Genomic DNA, 27268 nt, shown 5'->3' on the forward strand with positions numbered 1-27268 from the left:
TATAAGTTCGGGGCCAACACAAATCTGAATTTAGATTTGAGCGGTGGTGTAGCATAATCTATCCCCAACTGCCCGCGCGTGGTCAATCTGAGAGCGCGGAGTGCGGGGTGTGGCTTAAATAATCTGCCGCATACAGCCAGCCCTGAAGTGAGACCCTGTGTACGTTCTCTCCCCAGAGACGACCACGCAGACCTACGCAGACACTCGAAGCACAACACACTCACCCCAACAAGGATATCAGGACGAGAGGAGACCTGTTACATACGGATCAAACCACCAGCGTGAACACCTCGATCAATCGCCGTCTCAGCCCAGCTCTCCAATCTCGATCATCTCAACTTTCATGTGTTTGTTGTTCATGTTTTTCTTTTGTGACATTATGTGTATGGACTGATGAAGTGACGTGGTCCTCCGTTTGCCGATTGACAGGATTCGTATCGTATTTTCACCAGGTGCTCAAGATACAGCGTACACCGACTCCCACCAATTTCCTCCCAAAGCCATCACCTCCAACAGCATTACTACCCTCCTCATCCGTGCGTGTTTCGAGTAGAGGTTTTCGACCCGGAATCGACCACGTTTGACTGCAAACTTCTAGCAAGCAGCGAAATATTACGTCGGATTGTTGCCTCGTGGACCCCGTGGATGTGCCTACAACTATCAAATGCCAGACCCAACCAATCGCTCCTCAAGCCAACCAATCAACAACGTGAAAACTTCTGAACATGGTGGCCCACTTGGCCCCCCGGGAGAGCTGGCTTCGACAATCATCAATGTCCGTACCATCCGTGTACTCACCATCTCGAGTTTTTTTGTGGCTGATCATTTTGGTTCTTTTTTCTTGCTTATTGATGGTCGATTTCTCCTTTTCTGTTTTTTTTTTCCAGGAAAAATTAGCTACTGGTGATCAATTGAAACGGACAGATTCGTCTAAAGACGGCCTCAACCAATCACACTCGTCAGTTGAGCCGCGTACCTATTCATTTTTTTTTTGAGTGCATCATTTTTGGCATCATTCGACATCATTGCGACTCATCTAAATTAACAACCCACTCAGTCCACTCAGCCCATCCCCCGGCAATCGCTCTTCTTCAGTAGCATCATCCACCAAGCTCCGCAGCCAACCCGCCCATGTCAGTAGTCCACCGAGCTCATCGGGCCCAGTCGGCCTCCAGCCAGATCACGTCTACCGTTCTCAGTTGTCACCCTGGCGGTTCAAGATCCGGTCGGCGTTGTTAGTGACACTGAACAAGGAGATGACGATTCTAGAGTCGATCCAGCGTAGCTACCGCTCCGGCCCGCTCGATCGACTGATGGTCCATTCCTCGTGGCTCGGCTCTCACCAGTTCTTCATCCTCGCCTTACCCCTGATCTTCTGGCTCGGCGACCACCACTTCGGACGCTCCCAAGTATATATCCTCGGCATGTCCGTCTACTTCACCGGGATCCTCAAGGATCTGTTCTGTATTCCTCGCCCCTATTCGCCCCCGATCCAAAGACTCGCTATCAGCAATCACGCTTCCGAATACGGATTCCCGTCCAGTCATTCTGCCATTTCTGCATCCACGTTTCTCATGGGACTCCAATACGCCCTTCATGTCCAGTCGATCGTCCAGCAGTTGGCTCTCTTTCTTGGCCTGATCCTCTATGGATTCTTGTTGGTCTTTGGGAGGGTATACTGCGGGATGCATTCGATCCAGGATGTGGCCTGCGGCTGGACGATCGGCGTTTTCGCATGGACGATCCATCGAGTCTTTGGTGAAGTTGTCGAACGATGGGCGACGAGCACGCAAGCATCAGTCCCCCTCGTTTTGATTGTCTGCGGTCTGATCCTCACGGCTGCCCATCCACAACCGGTAGACGATTGTCCCTGTTTTGAGGACAGCACGGCCTTCGTTGCTGTCTCGGTGGGAGTGATGATCGGACACCGGATCGCCAACGATCTCATCCTCCATCAGATGAAAGACCCAGCCCTATCCGGATTACGCTTCCCCCAAGCGTTGATCAAGTTGTTCTTGGGCTTGGCGGTCATCTTCGGCTGGCGGTTCCTGATGAAGGAGCTCCTCTCCCGTCTTCTCCCGCCGCTCTTCAGACTGTTTGCGCCGCTTCTCGAGCTCCCTCGGAAGCATTATGCGCCGACGAAGGACTATGGCCGGTACCGAGATGAGCTCCGAGAGCGGGGTCGACGGACGGGCCTGAGTGCCAGACTGATCCCCTCCGTCGTCGACCTGCCCAACATGACGCGCACGCTCAGGAACAGGTTCGCGCCTGAATCTCCTCCGGCCGATTCGCCCGTCGCCCATCCCGCCCAAGCCCTCCATCCTGCCCTCCACAACCGCACGCCCAACGCCATCGAAATCGACCCCCTGGTCGACGCTCAGAAGCCCTCTACCCTTGACTCCAAACTGCCTCCAGCCCCGCCCTCCAAACATTACGATGTCGATGTCCTGATGAGATTGATCGTTTATGTTGGGATCGGAATGCTGTCTAGGTCAGCATCGATCCATTCCTAATGATTACTAATGCTGGAACTGATTTTCATTTTCTCTTTTGCTTTCGTCACTTCAATTCCTGCTTGGTTTCTATACAACAGTGGACTTTTACCCATCTTTTTCGACCGAATCGGACTGGATACATAGAGCTCTTTTTTTTTTTTTTTTTTTTGATTGATTGATGATAATGACCATGGTAATGATTTACTTTGTTTTTGCATGCTCTTCTTGGGTTTCTAAGTAGTTGAGAATCAATCCGACCATTCCTTCCTTGCCCTATTTTGTCCCAACTTGCTTACATAGGAATATTTCTCTCTTGTATTCTCGGGTGGGTGGCTTGTTAGACACATTTTGTTTCTATTTTTTTATTTTTTATTGGAGTGATACTCATGATCACTAGTGCAGAATAAGGGGAGAGTAGGTATGTTAAGGGCAGCAGGGAGTCCGGGACTCTTCATTGGTAAATGAAATACGATGCAGCGGATTGGAATAGGCAACAAACACATTAGGGGGAGGGGGAGAAGGCAGCCATGGTCTCGATGACGAGCTCGAGGTCGTTGAGAAGATGGTCGATGGAGACACGTGCCTGTCGGAGTGTTAGTGCAGCAATAGTGATTTGGATGAAGGTGGTTGTGGGCGGGTGCTGGGCGGTTGCAGGTGCTGGTGGATGGGGTTTGATGGAGATCGAGCGACGGATGAAGTGGGGTGACTTGACCGGCTTGTCGGGCGCGATCGATTTGAGGATCATCTGAGCTTGATGCTCCGTCGGCACGGGCAGCTCGAGTGAACTGGATACATATTTATTTACGATATTGGTCAGTCTGCTGCTGATGATTGATCTCCGAGAAGCGAGGAGGGGCAGTACTGCTGAGGGCATCGCTACTCACAGGACGTGCCAGTCTGGCGGGATGGCCCCCAGCCCAGTCTGCTCAACCGACAATGACATGGCGGGGTCGGCTGAAGGGTGTTGCAGTCAAGGCCAACTAGGAATGTGGTTGCGGGTGTTGTTGGCCCGGACGGAGGGTGGTCAATGTCCCGGGGCCAGTATCATTTTCTCGTCTTCTGTGCTGACGATCGGATGCTCTGATCAACAGCAGGCAAGAAACATTTACAAAATTTTTAGGATCAAGCAATCCTATCAACCGAGCTCCTCTACCAACACCAAGCATGATTCCATCCCGGTCAACGCACCGCCTCGTGACTCGTCCGAGAGTCGGAAGGGGTCAGATCCCGCAGCAGAGAGCCGGCGCAGTCGGACCAAAGCTCTACCCAGCTTCCTTGGCTGGCCCCTTTTTCCAGATGGGTGTGGGCGGTGGCCGTTCCTTCTACAATACAAAAAGAGTGATAGACAATGCCCGAAGCTATCTGGGGATCTCTGATAGTGGTCGCGGACTGAAATCGCTCTGACGATGATCGATGCGAGGATTTGGCTGGGCTGGAGGGTCGGCTGACTCTATCCAGATTGGGAATGGGCCTATCCGAGACAAGATGGGGCATGGGGAAGCCTCAGGATGGCCGATGGCTGCTGCTGTGTGGGTTCTGGCCAGCAGGAGATCTGGGAGAGCCTCTTGGCCATCCACCATCGCCACTGCTGTACCACTCGAACAGCCCAATGGCCATGGCCGGCCGCCGTTTTATATAAGACGACCGGACAGCCATCCATTCCCAACAGGCTGTCCCCATATTCCAATAATGCTGCTCCCCATCCTCATCCTCGTCGGCCTGCTCTGCCACCAATCATGCCAGAGACCACCCCCTTACACCCCCGCGCCCCAATCCAGCCACCTCTTCAACATCACCCAAGTCAGCCGTCTCCCTCTCGGCTCAAGAACAGTTAAGCTGACTCCCAATCCCACATCCAGCCTTCCTCGTACCTCCAATCCAAACTTCCGAGCTACCAAATCAAAGCCAGGTTCGACTTCCAATCGGTCAACCTGGCCTTGAACCAAGAATGGATCGAGCTCGATTTGTGAGTACATCCAGAATACATTACCATCGATCTGTGCGCTGACCTCGAGGAGCACGCAGGTTCCGATACGGCCTGGCCAAGTTCTCGGCCAAGGAGTTCGAGCAGGCCGGCTTGAACGCCGAGGACCGGTACTTGATCCAGTTCATGGCTGACCAGGAAGTCTCCCATGCGACGGTGTGAGTATAACAACATAATTCACAAATCACAGACACCGTTGCTTATCACTCTTTCATGCTCTGCCTCTTGTTTTAAGCTTGTCCAACATGCTCGGCCGTCAGTCCACACTCTGTGATTACGGCAATCCTACCTGATCATCTGACTGTCCTGCTTCACCGCCCAAACCATCATAGCCCGAGCCGCCAAACCGTGCCAGTATAAATACCCTTTCAAGACGGTCAAGGAGTTCCTTGATTTCTGTCAAAAGTTTGTATCCGGACTCCAAGCTCTTGCACGGATATAAAAGTTGACCTGACACAAACCATATCCTTGCTGGCGTTGCCGGATCTGCCGTGTTCTTTTCCAAACACAAAAAAAATGTGGTCCTTCCAGATTGACAAGGTGGGGAGAATCCGGGGTCTATGGATTCTTGTCTTTCTTGCAAAACCCGAACTCGGCCCAGATCTTATTGCAGTCGATCGTGACCGAGGCGCGACAACAGATGGTATGCAGGATAAAGATCCCCATGATACTAGAAAGTCTTAGAAGGAAAAAAAAAAAATCCCGATCGAGCTGAGCAATCTTCATCCGGTATCATCGTATGACTAGATCTTTAGACAGTTTGAAGGCCTCTTCCCCATGCCAATCTACCACGTGGCTGGCATCCCGCAGAGCTGGGCATGGTGAGCAAGCCTATTATAAATAACTTGGTTTTCCAAAGAAGAGCAAAAAGATACGGTAGCTCTAACGAGCGAGGCTGTGGACCGGCGCGCCGAGCAGGACGCTACTCCACCCGTATCTAGTCAGCTGTCCACGGACGAACCCGTACATCGAGTTCGACATATTTCCCCGCCTCGAGATCCTCAACAACCCAGACCCCTTCCAGATCGACCCCCGCCCGCCGGCAATCACCCATAACCGCACATCCCTCTCCCTCCCCGGCCGCCAGGTCAGGTTCAGATTCGAGAAGCCCGGTAAGGTCGTCGGTCCCAACGGCGATTACAAGACCCTCACTCACTCTAAATCGGCTCGCCCTAAGGTCCGTCATTCTGTCCACTTCTCCGTCTGATATCTCCTTAATCTAATCATCCCACTAAGCATATATTATGATTTCTGCAGTTTGCAGCTTGGACTTCTCGTGAGTGATTAGAAAAAAAACAAACAAACAGCGTATCAAATTTACCCTGGTGTTTCACTGACCTGGTGACCCCGACCCGAAGAATACAATGTGACGTATTCAAAGCTGGAGCAGGTAGATGAGGACTCCGCGACGACCGTGCAGCCTTACGGCGTGCTTTTCCCCGGCCAGGTAGACTACCCGGTGATCAACGGCACCGTCTTCGTCCTCCTCACCGATGTGCGTGTCTCTCTTCATTTAGCTCATGATCTGTTTCCTAAATTATCTTTGGGGCTTCCTTGTGCTTACCTTTCTTCGAACGCACGCAGACTGATCTGCACGTCACGCCGTCGAATATCACCGCGCTCAATAAACATATCGTTGCTGGTCAGTCTGCTTTTCAAATACGTCTTCCATATAAACAGCTCATCGGAATCTTTGTCTGTTTTCTAAGGGCCGGCGATGTATCAGGTTGATTAGAACATTTGATGCTCCGCCACACACACGACCTTCGATGATACCTCTGTTTTTTGAAAAATAATGATAATCAAAAGTCACAATAAAATTTCTGTCATAATCAAGTCAATTGATCCATTCTCTCTGGGTACAAAAGCTGTTTTGATCTAATTAGCGTGAAGATGTACAATCACAATCTTCATTATCACTTTCGTCAATCCAAGTGATTCATTTTCTTACCGCTTAAGAACCAGTTCACGCCGATTAATGAGGCAGAAAGTTGTGCTGTAAAAAACAAGAAAGGAACAGATGAGAAAGTTCACATAATTCAACAGACAGAACTGATGAAGACAGATTGTGGAGCCCTTGAAGAACATTTGTGGAACATTGTAGCCATGAATCAATCAAGGTGTTTTTTGGGGGACACGTAAGGTGTTTTCTGAAACAAAGCAAGTCAAGGGCAATTCAAGAGAAGTCCGTTTGAAATTTTTGGCATATAGCACTTTTGCGAAGTGAACCAATCATAGGTTCTCTTTGGATTTGAAGAGTTGTTACATTCTTGAGAGTAGAAGTTTGCATTGAGAGAAGAGAGACAGAGAATTAAACAGATAGGAAAGAAGAGAGACAGATAGAAAGACATAAATATCGCAAGAAATTATGATGTGATACCGAGTATATTATGGAGAGAATTAGGTGTTTTGTGTGGGGGGCATGATAAGGTTCGTAAACCTTTAACTACGAAGCGCGGGGATTATTTCCGATGAGGAAAGTTGATGACGGTACGTGTTCGATGGAGTTTAGGTCCGGGGATATAATCGATGTCATCTTCCTGAGAGTCATCTAGAGGGGTCTTGAGAGTCTTCGGGATTTTTTTGGTGAGAGGGGAGAGTGTGTCGGGGAGCTGGTTGGATGTGAGGTCGGTAGCCTTGGCATCGACGGCCTGGACGGCTGGCACCTGAGCCTCGATGGTTGTGACGGAGGGTGCTGGGACAAGAGCCTTGACGTTAAGCTTCTCAAGGAGTTTCTTCATGAGGGCAGCCTCGTCATCTTCCTTGTCTTGAGTTTGGGACTTTGGGCTGTCGGTGACTTCCTTGTCTTCATGATGGGCCTTTGAGCTATCCTCATCTTCCGCGTCTTCATGATTGCCTTTCGAGCTTTCATCCTTTGAGCTGTCATCATCGGTCTTGTCTTCATGATGACTTTTTGAGCCTTTGTGCTTCTTGGGCGCTTTGACACTACGAAGCACGGCGTCGGGGGAAACCGCGCCACCGCTGGATTGGATAGCCTGGGCATCCGCAAACAGCTGGGAGAAATTCGGAATACTCGGCTCGTTCGGGAGCGTCTGGCCGTCGAGAGAGTGCGACGGTTGGATGGGAAATGCCCCGCCGGCTGCCATGATATCCGACGCGCTGAGTAAACTGGGTTTGTCCGCAAAGTGTCAGATTTAAATTACAACTGTGATCTCAAAGAAAGACTACTCACTCAGGGTTGAAATGGTTTGTTGGAAGAGACTCAGGCGGGCTCAATCCTCCAAGCACGGCCATTGAAGGATCGGCTAGCTCGGAGCGAGCACTGAGGATTGAGCCCAAGATAGGAAGGGAGCCCACGATAGGAAGTCCAGTTGAGGGGGCGGCGACAGGAAGTGCAGACAAAGGGCTGCCTGCAGGCAAGCTTTTAGACAGCTCACTGACAAGGGGAAGGCTGGAAAGCGGGAGACCGGACAGCGGAAGACCGGAAAGCGGAAGACTGGATAGTGGAAGGCTGGATAGTGGAAGGCTGGATAGTGGAAGGCTGGATAGCGGAAGGCTAGATAGCGGAAGGGCCGATAAGGCCGGTGCGGCTTCCGTCGGAAGAGCACGTGCACCGAGTATTCCTGTAAGCTGCTTGGTTACCCCGGGTTCCACAGGCAGGACTTTCTTCAATGCTGACAAATCGTTTACCACGCCGGGCAGGTTCGATAAGGTGTCGGATACTGGCTTGTTAACATCTCCAGTTACCACCTGGATGATACCCGGGATTGATGGCTCATCTGTTCCATCAAAGTGAGTGTGAAGAGTGAATATCAATATTTCCACTCAAACGAAGATAGAGGGATCAAATGAGAGCATACCAGCAGACCGCTTCATTTTGAGAGACAAATCCAGGAGGCTCGTTCGTAGACCATGCTCGTCGGATGACAGGAGAGGATGGAGAGGTCGATGTGCGCCCAAGCTGGCGTTGAGAATGTTACCATCACCGATGTGAATGGAATTTTGAAGCTTTGAGCGGTCTGCCTGGGCGTGGGCGCGTTGATTCACGCGTCCATTGGAGTTCAAACTCAGGGAGACTGCCCGCGCGCGAGGGTTAAGTGATAACAAAGATGGGTGGGCACGTTTGCCGAATCCTTTGGGAACTAGGCGGGTTGGAAGTTCTTCGGTAAGGACAGCTTCGCTGACGAGCGGCGAATCAAAACTGCAATCAAAACTGTAAGTAAGTAATATCTGTCAGTTTTTTTTTTTTGTATCCGGCCTGAAGTCATACAGCGAGATAGAGATAGGCTCACCTCAGGTCACCGGCATCTGGTACCGGAGTGGCCATGCTCAGTTGAGTTTGCGCAGCCACAGAAAGAGACACAACGACGAAAGATTGAGAAACCTTCATGATGAGAAGCGGATAGATTTGAGAGATGTATGCCGGGAAATTTTATGACTAGGTTGGATAGTGATGTTGACACGAGTGCGATAAGGAATAAGCTCAGGTTATTAGTTTGAAGGGAATGGTTTTTCGCTCAAGTGTACCAGTAGAGGGAGTACTTTGGGTGGTGGTTGAACGATGGAGAGCACTGCTCTTTTGTTTGTTCTTTGAGATAGCAAGGGGACCTGGAGAAGGATGGGTGGATGATGGAAAGGGATGGAAATGGGGTTGAAGAGAGTCTTATTTATACCCCGTTTGTGCGAGTAAGACAGGGCTCCGGGAGAGAGAGCGATTTCTCTTCAGACAAACCGGATTCTGTCCTAAACTGATCAGATGGCTGAATTGTTCCTCGTATCGTCTATTTGACTGGCAGGTCACATCTCACTCGCACTACCCTGCCTTCTCTTACAGGCACACTCATTGATAAACACCCACTGCCAGCCTCCTTCGACTTCGACAGGGCAGAATACCAATGTTCGCTCATGATAGAATCTTTTGGGGCTGTAAATTCTATTGACTAAGTCATGCCCGGCTGGTGGGCTGGCTATGTCAAAAGGATTGTGGCCAGGTTCACGAATAGGCACACAAAGTAAAACAACTTCCACCCAGATGGAGAAAGAGGGAAATAAAAATCCCCTCTCGAGCGAAGCTAAACACAGCCAGAGCAGCGAACGCTGGATTGCTCGAGTCACAACCAGAAAATTTGAACCAATCTTCGCTAACATGAGTCTTGAGACAAGTGTGTCATGATAGTAGACCCTGTCTGCGACAAATGCAGCCGAGGGCCGGGCAATGCTCTATGGCCTGGGCAACATGGGGCCAGTTTCTGGGGTTGAAAGTTGAAACTGAACCCAGCGGGGGATTATCCCTGGTGGAAAATTTGTTTAATTCTTCCAACTTCACGCCGGCCGGCCCGAAGTCCTACCGTTCCAGGGGAAGAGTAGTCCGGTCGTCTAGCCCCTCGTGATTAAGGTGAGGCCGAGCTGACGACAACTTGTTTCAATCACCATCAGGGCACTCTCTTGGAGTCTTACAAATGTCGGCTGACTCCAAGCAAACCAATTTTAGATTCGTCGACCGCTGGAACAAGCGTCAAACCGAACTCTGAGTTCACTCGGTCTCCTACTTGAAAAGGAACGCTCTTTCCCGACAGCTATATATAGAACAAGTCAATTTTGTCACCTGCTCTGTCGGCTCCAGAAGGCCTTCAAGCGGTCTGGCTCAACTTCATTAAAAAGCATTCGGACTATTGACCAAGGTCTACGTTTTTATTCCGCCATCTCCAACTTAAGACAAGCGTTGTCAGGACTTGTCAATTTTTAATATAACTTCGAGGCTCCAACGTGTTTATCTTCGTTCTCAACCAGGTATGAATTAACTGTTACTTCCTTTGTATTGGTTGATCAGCTGACCTTTTGGAAGCAGCTCAGCAAATATCTAGGTAGCGTAGGAACCGGCAGTTCTACATCCAGTCCACCGAACACAACCACCATGCGATTTCACTTCTTCCGCCCAGTAACAATTTTTGTCGTTTTGAACTCCATGCTCGCTGGATACTGCATTAGCGTGGGGTCTGAAGTGGTTGTCTTTGCTAATTGTCCGGGGAAAAGTAGAATCGTAGCAGATAAAGTGGTGGCATGTACTGTCGGGAGTGTAACTTGCTCTGGTCGAGGAAGTGGTCAACCTGGCGTCATCAAATGTAGCGATTCAGCGGGAGTGGCCAGTGTCAAAAGCTACAATGACTGTCCGACCAAATCCGTCCCTTCATGCGAATCCGCAGTCATAAAGGAAGGCCGACTGAGCAAAGTATTATGATGGACAAATGAAATATCACTCGGCCCGTTGAACATTCAGACTCTTTTTCTGCTCTGTTTCTTACATTGCAACCTCTCAAATAGTAACCTTTTTCGTTGCTTCTGGAACTGAACGTATCTCATGATAGCCTAAGCTACATGGTTTTTTCTCAATAGATAATTTTGTTCCTTAAGTTTACCTCTTCAACATGTCGAGATGAGTTCAGCTGTTTCAAAGTTTCCATCCAAGCAAAAACAGTTGGTCCTATCTCAGGTTATGTCACACTGCCTGATCGATCAGTAACTTCGGTTGGTTTCACTTGCATGTCAATGGATGAGGGTGCACAACCCCAAAGTCCTTCCAGCTTCTGGGGAAGACCCTCAAAAAAAACCAAATTCTTCTGAAGAACTGTTTCTGTAATAGTTGTTCTGTATTGGGGGGTGGTGGGCTGAGTTCTATCTGTATCTATGCTGGAGTTTTCTGGAGTTGAAAGGAAGAACTTCTCATGTTTGTGTTTACGGTGGGGCTTCAGGCGGCGAGATATCTCCCCTTCCGGCGTCAGGCTGTACTGCGAAGAGGGGGCGGGCGGCCGGGCGGAGCGACCCTTCCGCAGGAGGGCTGTATGGAGGCTTCGCGCCTCGGACCTCCGAGCGGGACCTCCGAGGGAGACTTGTGTTTGTGTTAAGTTCGGTACATATAAGCCAGTGGGTTCCTATACGCCATACTTTCAAGCGGGCCAAGGTACATATTTATCCTGTTGCAGACTCTTGCAGAGTGAAGTAGAAAATTTCCGGCGATGTTTGCCTCTCTCTTTCTTAAAGTGGGGTGGCTCCTAATCGGCTCCAAGGCTCTGGCCAGGCCGTTCCTTGATGGTTTACAAAATAATGATGGCACCATTCACCTTCTCCTTGATTCAAACAGTCATGTCGAAGGCTTAGGAAACCATTGTCTGCTTGGGCCAGAGGCACCTCCGAGTCCCAGCTTGCAAGAGGGAAGATTGAGTCGAAAACGACTGTCGGGCCAGAATCGACAACCACCGGAACACCTCTCGACTATGGAAGCCGACACTGGATCGAGCACTCAGAATGGCGAGCAGAATGGTATGCGGAATTTCTATCAATGCTAATATTGCGGTAATGAGGCAACTGACAATATGCCCTCAGGCATTCCTTATGACAAAAAACTAGTAGTGAATGTAGGAAAACGACAAAAAATGCAACGGAGCGCTACAGACTATCAGCTTTCAATAGACCCATCGTCTCCCAGCCAGTCATCGCACTCTTCCTCCCCGGTTTCGTACGAGACCGCATACCTCGCGGCAGGAGTTGATGGATTTCCAAAGGGGCATCACCTAACTTTGCCAGGATCAGAACCTCATCTTCCTTCTCCGTCGAATCATCAGGTTGGCTCAAGCAGCGAGCATTCGGATGCGACCTCGCGCTTGCGGCCAACCGTATTTGAAGCCTATGGTGTGCCACAAGGCTCTGATCAAGTCTTAGAACAACGGCTGGGGAGACCATCTCATGTTCTGGATCCACCGCCAGAATCTTCCGCGGACCAGGACACCACCGGTAAGTCAAAACATTCAAGGATATTTATGCTGCTCTTTCTCTTGAAATTGATTTTATGACTGCGATCTAGCTTGGGAGACTTCATCAGCTTCCTACCTCAGCCACGACTCCGGCTATAGCCACGGGCAGACATATGGTCAGTCATTATACTCGAGTATACTTGCTATTTCGCGTGATTGCTGTTGAAATACTCCCCCACTTCACTTCTTCAGCCCCGATTGACGATTTTACTTGGCCATCTTTCCTCCCGAGCCGCGCGGACCGATACCATGTTGATGAGGGCCACTTGATGCCATAGCCACAAGATCGACTAAAGGACTGCACCAATCATAATGAGCCAGCCGAGCAGAACTATCCTCAAGGCATACCATCTAACTTCATGCAAGTGAGCTTACACAACATGAAGAACCACCAGGATACTGATTGTAAGGCAGGATAATATGTCTTGTTAAGCTTGCCTTATCGTACTTAAAATTTATGAGTTGGGTTCAAAAATTTCCATCCCAAGCCACACCATCTTAGCGAGGACCACCTCACCTCTACTTCCTCCTCTTGGGTCGATTATGATAACCTCCCTAAAAAACTACGCCAAGGCCTCTGTTTCAATTTTTCGGGCTTGGAACAGAACTCCTAACGGCTCACACACAGACCTACCGGTTGATGAACGGGTTTGATTTCACTTCTAAAATCACTGGTATCAGACTTCACTGCGGAAGACTCAAGATGATAATGGGGCATCACCCCACAGAGTGTTGAACAAATAAACCGGGCATCTTATCAAACAAGTTCCATTCTCCTGGCTTGAACATTTGCCCACGTCTGCTTTTACCACCAACGTCTGGAGGTAATCAACCAGCCAGTCTGGGTGAACATAAAGCCTTGATTTTGAAAGCTTACAGAACAAAAACCCACGTATCTCGCCAGCGAGAAAAAAATGTGGCAAGTCTTCCGGTTTCAATCAAATCAGAACTGTTCATCAGGGCCTACCGGGAAGATTCTCTGTGAGAAAGTGTAAGAATATGATGATGGACGACTTGGTCCCGAAGTTTGAATATTTGTTCTTTCATTTGCAATCGTGTCACTTGCACCTACTAGTTATCTAACCTCAGTTGCATAAGATCAAGCCGATTAAAAATGCGCACAGCACTTTTTCTGAGTGGGTCTCTGAGGTCATGCTCTAGCCACGAGGTGGAAAGTATCCCCTCGTTGCACATTTGAGAAATTTACAAGTGAGGTACCTTCGCCATCAAATTTTGACCCAATTAAAAATAGGGGGTTGAGAAATCGACTCCCATAAATTAAAAAATCGACTCCCAAATGGAGTTTACGTCGCGCGGACCGCTTCGCGACGTCCCCCCCGGGACATCATGACAAAATTTTGACCCGGGGGTGTTTTGGGAGTCGGAATTGTAATTCCGTGATCCCAAACGGGAGTCGGGATTTTGATTTGACAAAAAAACCCAGAAAATAGAGAAATTGTCATATCTCCTCACTGGGGCACCCAAATTTTACACCCATCTAGATACACTTTCTAGACAATATTTTTAGATTTACAGCAGTTGAAAACATCAGGAAAGCCTTGTGGAACAGGGGGTTAATTTGGTGGATATCCTTAATAGGAAATCCCCCAAAACCTTAGCTACAGTGCTCCAAACACTCCAAAAGTTTTTTTTGCAATAATAATGCACTCTCTAGAACACATTTTTAGCTTCACAGCATTAGCACACCTCAGGGACACCTTGTGTAGCCAGGGGGGTGATTTGGCGGATTTCCTACAAAGGCAATCCGCCAAAACCTTATCTATGGTGCTCCAAACTGCCCCAAATTTTTTCCGCCATAAGAATACACTTTTTAAAACATATTTTGAGCTTCACAGAATTAGCACACCTCATGGACACCTTGTGTAGCCAGGGGCTGATTTGGCGGATTTTGTACAAAGGCAATCCACCAAATCCTTATCTATGGTGCTCCAAACACCCCCAGTTTTTTTTGCCATATGAATACAACATTTAGAAAATAATTTGAGCTCCATAGAGGTATTACACATCAGGAACACCTTCTATAAGCGGGGGGCTAATTTGATTTCCTACTATAATTAGCTCCCCGCTTATAGAAGGTGTTCCTGATGTGTGATACCTCCTTGGAGCTCAACATATTTTATAGAGAGTGTATCCATATGGTAAAAAAACTCTGGGGGTGTTTGGAGCACCGTAGCTAAGGATTTGGTGGATTGCCTTTGTAGGAAATCCGCCAAATCAGCCCCTGGCTACACAAGGTGTCCCTGAGTTGTGATAATGCAGTGAAGCTCAAAATATGTTTTAAAAAGTGTATTCTCATGACGGAAAAAATTTGGGGCAGTTTGGAGCACCATAGATAAGGTTTTGGCGGATTGCCTTTGTAGGAAATCCGCCAAATCACCCCCCTGGCTACACAAGGTGTCCCTGAGGTGTGCTGATGCTGTGAAGCTAAAAATGTGTTCTAGAGAGTGTATTATTATTGCAAAAAAAAACTTTTGGAGTGTTTGGAGCACTGTAGCCAAGGTTTTGGGGGATTTCCTATTAAGGATATCCGCCAAATTAACCCCCTGTTCCACAAGGCTTTCCTGATGTTTTCTACTGCTGTAAATCTAAAAATATTGTCTAGAAAGTGTATCTAGATGGGTGTAAAATTTGGGTGCCCCAGTGAGGAGATATGACAATTTCTCTATTTTCTGGGTTTTTTTGTCAAATTAAAATCCCGACTCCCGTTTGGGATCACGGAATTACAATTCCGACTTCCAAAACGCCCCCGGGTCAAAATTCGGTCATGATGACCCGGGGGAGACGTCGCGAAGCGGTCCGCGCGACGTAAACTCCATTTGGGAGTCGATTTTTTAATTTATGGGAGTCAATTTCTCAACCCCCTAAAAATATTTATTAGATCAATGGAAGGTATTCTTGGCCAACATTAATATTCTTTCCAACCAAAAATCCCATCATATTGCCCCAATCACCTCCCAGAATTGAATGATCTCCCAATAGGTTTTGTCAGTTTTGAAGTAACAAACCAAATAATGGAGGACTTCCCGTCAATCTGGGAACCCAGATTTTTCCAGATTTTGCGGAGAAATCTGGGCTCGATCTTCCCAAATCCTAGATCTTCCCAGATTTCCCTGCGAAATCTGGGAAAATCTGGGTTTCCAGATTGGCGGGAAGTCCTCCAATGGAGGACTTCTACATAGTGCAATCTGGAACCCTTGCAGATGTTGCTTTAGACCCAATCAGTCTAGATTTTTGCAGGGGAAATCTAGCTTTTGGGTCTCTAAAAATCATTTCTGAGAGACTTGCAGTTCTCGACGGGAACCTCCAATCATTTTCCATCAATAAAACTTGAAAGTAGTTCAAAAAAGTTGAGTATCAACTCATATCCATCGAAATTGAGAGGAGTTTGAGCTCGCTGAGCCAGTCTCCTGCTCGCTTCGCGAGTTCAAAAATTCGAAATTTTGCAATCAGAGGCTGAGCACCCATAGACCCCTTGGCTACCATGCCGGCATTGTGCACTTTTTTGTACATCAATATTTAGATCATTATGGAGATGGTGACCCAGCGGCTCGCTATTTCAGTCGTGGTAACCCTGAACCTTTGGTAACCTAAATCAGTTGTAGCCTGGATGATTGAAAGTGAGAGGTTGGACTACGTACGACGTAGGCAACGAAACCGCAAATCAAGCTACGATAGCCAAGTGGCCAAATATACAGGTTAAAAATATGTATGTCCCGAGCCGGCCGGTTACCCAAAAGTCAAGCCCATGATGAGAAAGTCCGAAGCTTCCTTCGGAACTACAACTTGCTCCCGCTGTTGGATGCCACCTCTTGATCGTTGCCAGGCGCCACGATTATCAGGATACAGAAGTATTTCCCACCAAATCCTTGCCGTAAAGGAAACCCTCCGTGGTCTCCTAATTAAGGGTTCAAGTGGCAGTATACTATCATACCTTTTGGTCCCAACAATCAATCATCCTGACCGCCTCTGCAGTCATTATTTGAAGGACGCCGAGACTATCCTGCGCTCACCCCGAAATCTGGCGAGTTCCAATCCAAGGGTTTAGCAACAGAATCAATCATACCGACTTGATCCGGATTCCGTGTAAGTGAGGTCTAGAAAGCCACCCAAAACCCTTCATCTGCAGTTGCCTTGACGTCTTCAGGGGACGACTCTGTTGCTTCATGCTGTGTCCATGGAAAACGATGACCTCGCTGTCCCTGTTATCAAAATTTTAAAGCTGTTTATAATTGCTGCTCAATAAGCTACACCATCCGTTATTGCACATTCCCAAAAAATCCCAAAAGCTGTTTATATTTGGTGTCTAATATAAAGCTGAACCATTCGTTTTTCGAAATTTTCAAAAAATCACACCTTCTTCATCTTCGACACCGACCTACTCAACAGACATCACCTTACATTCCCCATAAAACAGCTCCCCTAGCTTTCATATCCTCACAATGGCAGAAAACTCGGGCTCTATGGAAGCCTTTCTAGTGGAAATAAAACGTGGGTGTAAACTTTATCGAAACGTCATTTGAATTCTGACTGATTCATACATCCCGAAAAAACATAGGTGATCTACTTGCGGCTGTGGCCGAATACATAGGTATGATCTCTCAGATTTTCACTTAAGCTTTACTTGGATTTTAAATTCCTCGTTTTGTTGGCGAATAACAGGGACAACCGTTTTCCTGCTGATGGGTATGGGAGGTATCCAGGCGGCTGCAACATCTAACGAAGCTGCCAAAGAGGCCAGCAGGAGTTCAATCATAAACGAAGTGGCAAGTGTCAGCCAATTGCTCTATATTTCAACAAGGTAAGCCCAAATAGGCATCCATCCTGCCGGTTTCCTGAGGCTTGAAAAGATATTAACAGAGTAGTAACCAAAAACTCTCGGGCGTTATAGCATGGCACTGGCTTTACTGGCTTCAGCATGGACATTTTTCCGGATCAGTGGAAGTGTATTCAACCCCAATGTTGCGATTGCATTGGCTATGACGGGAGCCCTGAAGCCAATGTGAGTGTCAATGGAGTACTTTCCAGCAGATGAGGACAGCTCCTCAGTCGCAATATTGGACCTCTTGAAGCTTATCAATACCTCGATTCTTTACAGCCGTTTCTTCCTCTACGTGGTTGCTGAGGTAGCGTCTTTGAAGTTCTATTGATCCAGAAAACCTTAAAAGGCTAAACTCGCCACGCCCTGGTTTTAGATCTTAGCTGGCATCACCGCATCTGCGATTTTGAATGCTATCCTACCAGGCTCTTTGGCAGTCGGGTGCGGCCTGGGAGTCGAAACAAAAGTTTGGCAAGGCTTGGTGATTGAAGCAATTCTCACTGGTATCCTCACCATTACCGTCTTATTTCGTGAGTTCAATCACTCATTACCTCCACCCACTTGCAGACAAATGCTAAATTCGGTTCGTTATTCAGTCGCCGTCGAAAAGCACCGTGCTACTCCATTCGCCCCGGTGGCAATCGGCCTGGTACTCTTTGCCACTCACATGTTCGGCGTCATATTCACTGGTGCAGCTGTCAGTATACCAAAATCGATCACAGTTTTCATTCTTAAGCAGGAAACTAAATCCGCTTGCCATCCAGATGAATTCTGCACGTGCATTCGGGCCTGATGTGGTCAGTCTCACATCAATCACGTTCTTATACCCCTTCTTCTGCAAACTTAATATGATTTCATTGCCCGGATTTAGATCACGGGATTCAAATCCTATCATTGGAGTGAGCAGTTCTTCTGAATAAATTATTTTTAGCTTCAAACCAACGGGGATTCTTCGTTTCAGTCTACTGGATTGGGCCTTCGATTGGATCCATCGTCGCTGCGATGATATATCTTTTGTTAGTTTAGATGGCCTCCTCAGATTTTCCAAGTGCCAAACCCACTGACAATACTTCTCTGGTATAGCTTGAAGAGCGTCGACTACGAGACTTTTAACCCGAAGCAAGATTCCGACCAAGTACACGACTCGCCGGACCTACAAGGCATCGAGGTCAAAATGCGTCGACGCAATACACAGTTCGAGAAAACCAACGAATTCGGCTATCCAATCGGCATGGCGCAGAACCCTATGCCTGCAAACTTTGGACTGGTTTCGGCGCCATTTCCTGCCTCGATATATCACGGTAACACGAATGAGGTCTGCGCACCCGTCAACCCATTACCTTACGGAAGCAGTGCCAGTAGGCCACAGAGTCCAGCACTGAGAGCACGTAATGGCGCGCCGTCTATTAGTGGTGGTCAGTTGGTTTCATCTTTCAGTCGCCAAGAGATCGAGCAAGAATACTGAAAGTCAATTACTCCATCAACCTGCACAATATTAGCAATGAGCACGATCGCATCAGCAAGACAACTGCATCCTAAAGGATTTTCCCAAAATGGGGCTCACATCGAGCACCACGAAAATGTTGACAGGACCGAAGAGATTTCACCAATGACAGATGGATTCGTCCATGAGAGGAAATTGCAGAATCATCCTGGCAGTGTATGTTAATCCCCCATGGGTTTTCACAAAAAAAGAAACAGATTCATCAGATCTTCTCTTCTATTTTCCAACACTATGATTTCTCATATACTCTGCTACACTTGTCAACTCCAATCTGAGGTTAATACTTCTTCCTAATCTGAAATGTTGTTATTTTTTCTTGTTTTGCTGCTTCCCCATTGCTGTATTGGTAGTTGATTCTAAGATCTTATGGGGAATGATTCTTGTTGTGTAACCAATTCATTCATTCAATTCCTGGTCGTGTTTGCGTCTGATCTCGCCTTTGCCTCCCCTCAAACCATCACATGTCGCTGTTGAAGCAATTTTTAAGCGTCTATGCTATGACAACGTTAAGTAATGGTGATGCTGCCAAGTCCAAATCTGTTCTACAGACGAATTTGATCAGTGGGTTCTTTTCACATGTGAGAGAGCGGGGTAAAAACCAGCATGCGTAAAAATCAGACAAGAATACAGATGGTCAAGTTTTGCGCGGTTTTTATATGTTCCAGTTCATAACTGGTGAGGTCAAGTTGGACAATTTGCATAGATAAGAAATTGGCGTGAATTGAAAGTCAACCAAAGTATTAAAACTGATGGTATATATATGTACTAGAGCACAGGGCGGCTACGCCACCCGCTCCAAGGTCCTCAAGACATTATGAATTTTATGCATTACCACAAAAATACCTATCTAAAAACTATTTTTTACAACATTTAGAACTTGTCATTCATCTCTTTTGCCTATTTGTACATTCACTGGACAGATACATTGGTACCCCCCAAAATCTCATTCCAGAAGGCCAACCCACAAACTTGAAGTCATTTTACACACATGAGGATTCAAGAACAAATGTGTAAAATTGTTAAAACTAACAATGCATTTTGCAGATGCTTAGCAGAAAATGATTGACTTGGGCAGGATTCAAACCAGCAACCTTAGCTTGAAGCTAAGACACTATACTAGAAGTGCTGCCTTTACCAACTAGCACTACGGGCAAATAGGTGTCGTTGCGGCCCGCAGCGTCACCTGACGTTGCATTTGGGGTCGCGGCCGCAGTGACTGCGCCTACCTGCGCAGTCACGCGGGCTTGCAACAACAGGGTGACGCTGCATCCCGCAGCGACAGCTACATGCCTGTAGTGTAGGCTACCAAGTCCATGCCTGATGTGTTGATTTTGACCACTGAGGATTACAACATTTCAACAAAAATGACTTCAGAAGAATGAATGTAACAAAATAAAAAGTATTTGGAAAACTAAAAAATTTACAAAATTCCTTGATGATTTTGGAAAATCTTCAATACTATTCCAAAAAAATAATGAACAATCAGAATCAATAGACTGACATGTGAAATGAATGATAATAAATGAAAAAAATGAAGTCCAAAATTCAATTGGGATTTTGTGCCAGTGGGCAGTGAACACTGAAAACACATCCAACACTGGTTTTTTGTTGCCTGCAGTGCAGTTTTGTACTTTTTGGTGGGTTTCCACTGCCCACAAAATCCCAATTGAATTTTGGACTTCATTTTTTTCATTTATTATCATTAATTTCAGATTTCAGTCTATTGATTCTGATTGTTCATTATTTTCTTGGAATAGTATTGAAGATTTTCCAAAATCATCATTTGATGCAAGGAATTTTGTAAATTTTTTGGTTTCCCAAATACTTTTTGTTTTGTTATATTCATTCTTCTGAAGTCATTTTACACACTCATTCTTGAATCCTCATGACTTCAATTTTGTGGGTTGGCCTTCTGGAATGAGATTTTGGGGGTACCAATGTATCTGTCCAGTGACTGTACAACTAAAAGGTTACACACATCACGTACACGGAAAGTCCTACGTATAACTGCCCATGCACAAAAACTTGACTGCGCAAGAGTGCCAAGACCAACACCACTTTCTTCATGCTTTGCCCCTGACATTTGTTTATTTTCATGGCAAAGGCTAAGGCAACTGGAAATTGATACCTATCACCAGGAGAGAAAGTGTGGCACTCTCTAGATTGATGACCGGCCATTGGGAAGAGTTGTAACTCCCCTTGATGAACTCCTGTACTGGTCATCAAGCGGGGTAACAATTCCTCTTGATGACCAACTGTACCCACCCGGGGCAATTGGGGTCATGAGAGCTGTACAGGTTGCATGGTCCTGTATGCATGTCAGGTCATGCAGGTCCTGTCGCATATACATGACAAGCTGTCTGGATCATGACATGCAGCTCACATCTCCAACATGTCACATGCACAGTGACTGTGCAGAGGCTTTCACAGACCTGTCAGCTACAGTTCACATACATGAAAGCCAGTCCTGCAAATGATGCATGACACAGGGCGCGGGAATTTTTTATGTGACATGCAGGACTGTGCAACCTGTATGCCTGTCATGACCCTGGTTTGCCCTGGGTGACCGGTCGTTGGGGTGAGTTGTAACTCCCCTCAATTACCAGCACAGGAGGTCATCAAGAGGATTCACAACTCCTCCTGATGACTGGTGTGTACCAGCCCTTTGGAGGAGTTGTTACTCCCTCCAATGACCAGCCTTTATCATTCAAATGGTCTGAAGTCAGTTCAATGTCAGTCCACAACTTTTGTTTGATTGTTTTTATAACTCATTGGAAACTATTGCATGTAAGTAGGCCTGGCACTCTCTAGAGAGTGCCACACTTTCTCCCCTGGTGTATAAAATGAAACTTTAACATGAGAATCTCCCTTGTGCAACAGTGTTATTTTGGGTACCAGATAATAGGGGCAACACAAATCCACAACACGTTCCACTTGAGAATGTGCTTAAGAGCTGAGTCAAGGGATGATTTCATTACTGTACAGGACTGTATCAAATGTGTGTATCAACAGATGGTGCGCAACATCAGCTACAGGGGAGATTCAATTTCTATATAGGGCATCCTTCAAAGTCATCTAATTTCATAAAACTTGCAACAGAAGAGCCAAATCAGTGCAAAAAACCCCTTTAAATGGAGGGAGAACACAAGTACACAGCAGTCTCTCCTCAAGAATGAGGTTAGGGTTGTTATGCCAATATGAATTTGTTGTGCAACAGTATTGTCTCAAGGCTGCACCTAACAAAATGCTATCTAGGGGCTCCTACAGTTGTGCTTCAAAGTTGCAGGCAAAAATGGCAGCCAAACTATATCATTGGCTCAACACTGATACTCTTTTTTGTACACTACACAAAAGCTAGAAATTATTAAACTTCCATCTCCAGATACTGCAAAACATTTCAAGATGTTGAGAAGAATTGTTTGATATATGAAAATCTTACAGATCATGAGAAACTCACCTTGATGTTTATAACAGATTCAAACCAAGATTCAACATCAGCAGCCTGTAAGGACCTCTGTTAGGTCCTTCACTACAGTCCAGTGGAGTATGATCCAGAAGTATCCAGTGATGGTTTTGGGGCTAGACAAGACCTTGTGTCTTGGAGAGAATTTCTAGAACCCAGCAGTATAAATTGCACAATCTAGCTCAGTAGAGGTGAATCAACTATTCTCTCTATCTACAAGGATGAAATAGGGAAAGAAGAGAGGAGAGAGAAAATGAGAGAGAGAGGGAAATGGGAAAACATACCTAGCTCAGTAGAGGTGAATCATATATTCTCTACTGAGCTAGGAAGGCGCGGAGGTGTTGAGTCTAAAAGGTCGCGGTGGTGGTTGCTGATGTAATCATCCAGCACTGTTGTGTGAACCTCGCGTCACTGCACTTGGCGCGGGCGTCACACAGCCACTCAGAATGAGTCCCCAATGGATAATTTATCTAGCTGTTGTTCAATTGACCCCTGAGATGAATACAGACAATTTATAAGTGTCAGGGTCAACGGCTCAGACAGTCCCATGATTGTTGAAGACAATCAGAACACCTGTCAACTGGGGGTAAGTGTGACTGGCAAAGGAGGCAGGAATTGATTGGTGAAAACTGGAGGCGTGAGTTGTGACACTAATGTTAGCCTGTTTATGTGATGCCAAGTGGCAAGATCAGTCCCTCAAAAACAAGCCAAGACACAGGGTTGGGACCTGACTCCATAGGGGCAGGAGTATAAATATTGAAATTTAAATTGTAATGAGGTTGTGGTTCCCCATCACAAAAAACCCACCCAAGAACAGGGAGGATCTTGAATAAATTATTTTGACCAAACCGGGGACTGTCAGCAACATAGGTGAGTGAGCAGACGGTTAGTTTGGTAAATGGCATTGCCAATAGACTTTTGAGAGACAAATTGATTTTTAAGAAGAGCCTTTATGAAAGAGGCTGAGGAAATGCTGAGAGTAATTTTGCAACTGGAGTAGCAATGGAGTGTTGAAGGAGGATTGTGGGCAGTTGGGGGCAACAGACAGGAGCATTGCAATTGGTTGGGAGGTTTTGTACAAATGCACAAAAGTGGAAGGTGCTTCAACAGAAGCGCAATTGTTGAATGCTCATGATGAAAGGACTTTTGGAGATGAGCTTTGGGGTGGTGTGGTAGTATCTTTGTAGATGCACGGAAACAGAAGTTGTTCAGAAACAGGGCAATAGGTGAACCCCTTCCAAATGTGAGGAGCTGAGCAAAAGCAGCGCCCAAAGGAGGAGAAATATTTAATTGCCGGGGGGATTCAGCTGTTGCAAAACAGGACTATTGTACAGGCCTCTATGCAATTCCAGTCTTTAGGCCAGAGGGGATTCACTAGAGGTGCTAGCCATGACAAAAGCCACAGGTGAATTGAGAATTTCTGGTAGTGTGCCACACAATAGCAATTGCAAGCCGTTGAAACCACAGGCTGAATCCCACTATGAAAAAAACTCAAGAAAGTGCTGTCAGTTGACATGCGCATTCCAGGTTGAAACTTCAAGTACAGTGGGTCATCTAATGTTTTCGGCACCACATTTTTGAATGCAGAAGCTCAGGCCACAGCCTTTAAGTCATGATATTGGCTACAGGGGTGGAAAATAATTTCCTGAGAATGATTATGAAATAAAAAAAGTAAAAAGAAAAGAATGAAAAATGTGGAAATTTTTCAATTTCTTGCAAATTCAGAATGTTCATTACTGTTCAAACCACGGGGGGAAAATTAGAGAGCAAAGTATGGCATACAACAAGGATGATAAAAAATGAAAATTTTTGAACCCATTTTCAATGATTTTTTGGGTGGATGGGTTATTAACCAATTTCATTTGAACTCAGGGACTGTAGCCCAAATCACCACTAATTTGACTCAATTTATTTTATCCAATAAAAATCATTGGCAATGGTTTCAAAATTTTTCATTTTTTATCATTCTTGTTGTATGCCATACTTTGCTCTCTAACTTCCCCCCCTTGGTTTGAACAGTAATGAACATTCTGAGAAATTTGCAAGAAATTGAAAAATTTCCACATTTTTCATTTTTCATTTTTTCATTTTTCATTTTTTCATTTTTTTTATTTTTACTTTTTTTTGTTTCATAATCATTCTTAGGAACTTATTTTCCACCCCTGTAGCCAATCTCATGACTTAACGGCTGTGGCCTGAGCTTCTGCATTCAAAAATGTGGTGCCAAAAACATTAGATGACCCACTGTACATCCATGGTCATTCCAAGTTTAATCACAGGTTAGCTCAGCGTCAAAAGAATATCTGTAGCTCAGCTTTGGACTTGGCACAGTATTTGCATGTGCTAAGTGTGTCCTGAGCCATACACCTCAACACCTGCACAGTACTGGTGCTGACTGGTCATCCATACAAATCCACACAAATCCATACTGGCTTGTCGACAAGCCCCTGGGAAGAATGCCCCCTATGTCAGCAAGAATACACGCCCTTGTTGAATAGCAGGAATCCCCCCTGGTTGACTTCCTTCACGCGCTTCTTGGTCAACAACACAACAAACACAACCGTGTTGACCGGGAGGAAGTCCTCCGCATCATCAATACAATACAACCTGTTGACCGGGAGGAGTCCCTCCCAGTCAACAGCCATATTGAGCGGTTGACCGGGAGGAGTCCCTCCCAGTCAACAACTATATACAGCAGCCGACCAGGAGGGACTCTCCCGGTCGACAGCCATATCGAGCAGTCAACCGGGAGGAGTCCCTCCCGGTTGACAGTCACGTATATCAGTTGATCGGGAGAGTCTCTCACGGTTGACTGCTGTATATAGTTGTCAACCGGGAGGGACTCTCCCGGTTGACTGCTTGATATGGCTGTCAACCGGGAGGGCCTCCTCCCGGTTGGCTGGTTCATATTGGGGTCGACCAGGAGGGACTCCTCCCAATTGACTGATATATGTGACTGTTGACCAGGAGGAGTCCCTCCCAGTCGGCTGCTCAATATGGCTGTCGACCGGGAGAGTCCCTCCCGGTCAACTGCTGTATATAGTTGTTGACCAGGAGGGACACCTCCCGGTCGGCTGCTCAATATGGCTGTGACTCCTCCCGGCCCACTGCTGAGTCCCTCCTGGTTGACTGCTTGATATGGCTGTCAACCGGGAGAGTCCCTCCCGGTCGACTGCTGTATATAGTTGTTGACCGGGAGGGACTCCTCCCGGTCAACTGCTTGACATGGCTGTTGACCAGGAGGGAATGTTCCCAGTGTAAGACTCAAAAGTGGTAATGAAACCCTTTTGCTGAACGGTGAAGGGTATGATGGAGTTGCAAGCTCTGCCCTTCTGTTATCAGTCAACAAGACCCACCAAGCTCAGCTTGGCAAGTTTTATTAAGTGATAGGTCTGGTCTGTTACAGATGAAATCTGTTTGATTGGCAACGTGTAAGTGTTTTAATTACTTTGTTATAAGGGTTGAATTGTTGTTATAAGGGTTGATTTATTGTTATAAGGGTTTTAGGATTTGAGTGTGGATGAGTGTGGGGTGACTTGTGAGTTCTGGGTGAGGAACTGGGGGTGGAGAGAGCTCCTTTTATAGACAAAAGTGGAGCCCCAAAGGGGCTTGGGGGTTAGGGTTTCAGCTAATCTAGACAGCAGGGTGAGGGATTTTAGCTGGTGGGAGTAGATACAAATGATGTCATAACCCCTCAGGGGCGCATGAATGGTGTCAGAATATACAACAGAACATTCTAAACATGCCAGGGGTGCATACATGATGTCAGAATATACAAAAGAACATTCTAACGCATGCATGAGGTGACAGTAGACTGCATGAGCTGTCATACAGGGGGAATTAGTGTATAACCAAAGTCTGAGGCTGCAGAAACAGTGTAAATGATGTCATCCTATGTATATAAAGGAGTGTATGTAGTTAATATGTAATGAGTGTAGCCTGACAGGGAGATGTATGTTTGTATCCTGTGATATGTGTAAGTGTACTACTGTGAAACTTGGGTTGAGGCAGGTGACAGCTGGGTTACTGGGGCTGGCCGTGTGATAGGTGTCCATGAGGTGTAACTTCCACACTAGAGGGGGCTCAGGGGTGCTTCCAGTGGTGACTAAGGGTGAAATTGGCCGTGGAATCCATTTATGGGGTCCATTTTGGTGGTATCTTGAGGCCTAGTATGAGTAATTATGTGGCATAGGAAAAACTTTTTATTTTTACACTTTTCCGTCTACCACACCGGTTGGCTGGTTTATGTTGGGGTCAACCAGGAGGGACTCCTCCCAATTGACTGATATATGTGACTGTTGACCGGGAGGAGTCCCTCCCAGTCAACCACAATATAAAACTGTCAACCGGGAGATTCCCCCCCGGTCAACTGCTGTATATAGTTGTTGACTGGGAGGGACTCCTCCCGGTCGACTGCTCAATATCGCTGTTGACCGGGAGGGACTCCTCCCGGTCAGCTGGTTTATGTTGGGGTCGACCGGGAGGGACTCCTCCCAATTGACTGATATATGTGACTGTTGACCGGGAGGAGTCCCTCCTGGTTGACCACAATATAAACCTGTCAACCGGGAGATTCCCTCCCGGTCAACAACTATATACAGCAGTCAACCGGGAGGGACTCCTCCCAGTGTGGAACTCCTACCGTGCCAGGCGGTAGGCAGTGCTTGGAAGGGAAAGTGGTGATGAGCCTGCCTTCCTGTAAGGTCCTAGGATGAATGAGATCTGAGAAAAACCAGATAAAGGGGGTTGAACAACAATGTCAGTGAGACTTGTTGGCGGGTTTGGGGGTTGAGGATCTGGAAAGGGATGCTGATGAGGATCTTGATGGTTGATAAGGATCTGATGAGGGGATGAGGATAAGGATCTGAGAATCTTGATGGTGTATTTCGTGGATCAGAAGACTGCCATGCCTCCCCATCATCTGAGTTCAAAATTTGAACTCAGACTCCAGGAAGTGAACATGTCACAGACATGTTCATCACATCCCTAACTACAAACAAGCTCTGCACAACACAAACAAAACAAAACACACACAAAGAAAAGATCAACCACATACATAGAAAAATGAGGAGAGTAACATAAGAGGATGGGTGCAATGGATCAAAAAGAACAGAGAGAAAAATCAACAACAATCATCAATATCAATCATAACATCTTGAATCTTGAGCTTGAGATTTGAGATGGATAATCTTGAAGTCTTGATAACTGGTCACTTG

The 27268-nt window shown here is 46.7% G+C and overlaps 7 protein-coding genes across 7 annotated transcripts; 4 read left to right on the forward strand and 3 right to left on the reverse strand.

Annotated features, from left to right (window-relative positions):
* Positions 1-664: 664 nt before the first annotated feature.
* PtA15_8A740 (uncharacterized protein) lies at positions 665-2639 on the forward strand (the record flags this gene model as incomplete). The annotated part of the gene is made up of 4 exons (XM_053172201.1): positions 665-775; positions 888-958; positions 1058-2491; positions 2594-2639. The coding sequence occupies 4 exons, from the start codon at positions 665-667 to the stop codon at positions 2637-2639; spliced, it is 1662 nt and encodes a 553-aa protein (XP_053023388.1).
* Positions 2640-2997: 358 nt separating this feature from the next.
* Positions 2998-3438, reverse strand: PtA15_8A741 (uncharacterized protein; the record flags this gene model as incomplete). Its single annotated transcript, XM_053172202.1, has 2 exons — positions 2998-3280; positions 3380-3438. 2 exons carry the CDS (start codon positions 3436-3438, stop codon positions 2998-3000), a joined length of 342 nt encoding a protein of 113 aa, XP_053023389.1.
* A 236-nt stretch (positions 3439-3674) lies between these two features.
* On the reverse strand, positions 3675-4075 carry PtA15_8A742 (uncharacterized protein; the record flags this gene model as incomplete). The annotated part of the gene is made up of 2 exons (XM_053172203.1): positions 3675-3817; positions 3886-4075. The coding sequence occupies 2 exons, from the start codon at positions 4073-4075 to the stop codon at positions 3675-3677; spliced, it is 333 nt and encodes a 110-aa protein (XP_053023390.1).
* A 109-nt stretch (positions 4076-4184) lies between these two features.
* On the forward strand, positions 4185-6214 carry PtA15_8A743 (uncharacterized protein; the record flags this gene model as incomplete). Its single annotated transcript, XM_053172204.1, has 12 exons — positions 4185-4295; positions 4355-4461; positions 4521-4637; positions 4715-4734; positions 4812-4884; positions 5011-5122; positions 5227-5300; positions 5398-5656; positions 5737-5755; positions 5838-5974; positions 6064-6121; positions 6189-6214. 12 exons carry the CDS (start codon positions 4185-4187, stop codon positions 6212-6214), a joined length of 1113 nt encoding a protein of 370 aa, XP_053023391.1.
* Positions 6215-6941: 727 nt separating this feature from the next.
* PtA15_8A744 (uncharacterized protein) lies at positions 6942-8830 on the reverse strand (the record flags this gene model as incomplete). Its single annotated transcript, XM_053172205.1, has 4 exons — positions 6942-7608; positions 7673-8219; positions 8301-8641; positions 8733-8830. The coding sequence occupies 4 exons, from the start codon at positions 8828-8830 to the stop codon at positions 6942-6944; spliced, it is 1653 nt and encodes a 550-aa protein (XP_053023392.1).
* Positions 8831-11711: 2881 nt separating this feature from the next.
* On the forward strand, positions 11712-12526 carry PtA15_8A745 (uncharacterized protein; the record flags this gene model as incomplete). Its single annotated transcript, XM_053172206.1, has 5 exons — positions 11712-11757; positions 11821-11981; positions 12060-12228; positions 12299-12364; positions 12441-12526. The coding sequence occupies 5 exons, from the start codon at positions 11712-11714 to the stop codon at positions 12524-12526; spliced, it is 528 nt and encodes a 175-aa protein (XP_053023393.1).
* A 4182-nt stretch (positions 12527-16708) lies between these two features.
* On the forward strand, positions 16709-18754 carry PtA15_8A746 (uncharacterized protein; the record flags this gene model as incomplete). Its single annotated transcript, XM_053172207.1, has 12 exons — positions 16709-16757; positions 16825-16857; positions 16929-17067; positions 17158-17268; positions 17365-17392; positions 17462-17615; positions 17682-17782; positions 17850-17882; positions 17957-17984; positions 18047-18101; positions 18169-18500; positions 18585-18754. 12 exons carry the CDS (start codon positions 16709-16711, stop codon positions 18752-18754), a joined length of 1233 nt encoding a protein of 410 aa, XP_053023394.1.
* Between the last annotated feature and the right edge of the window lie 8514 nt (positions 18755-27268).

The sequence above is a fragment of the Puccinia triticina genome, chromosome 8A (assembly GCF_026914185.1).
Source record: "Puccinia triticina chromosome 8A, complete sequence".
NCBI lineage: Eukaryota > Fungi > Basidiomycota > Pucciniomycetes > Pucciniales > Pucciniaceae > Puccinia > Puccinia triticina.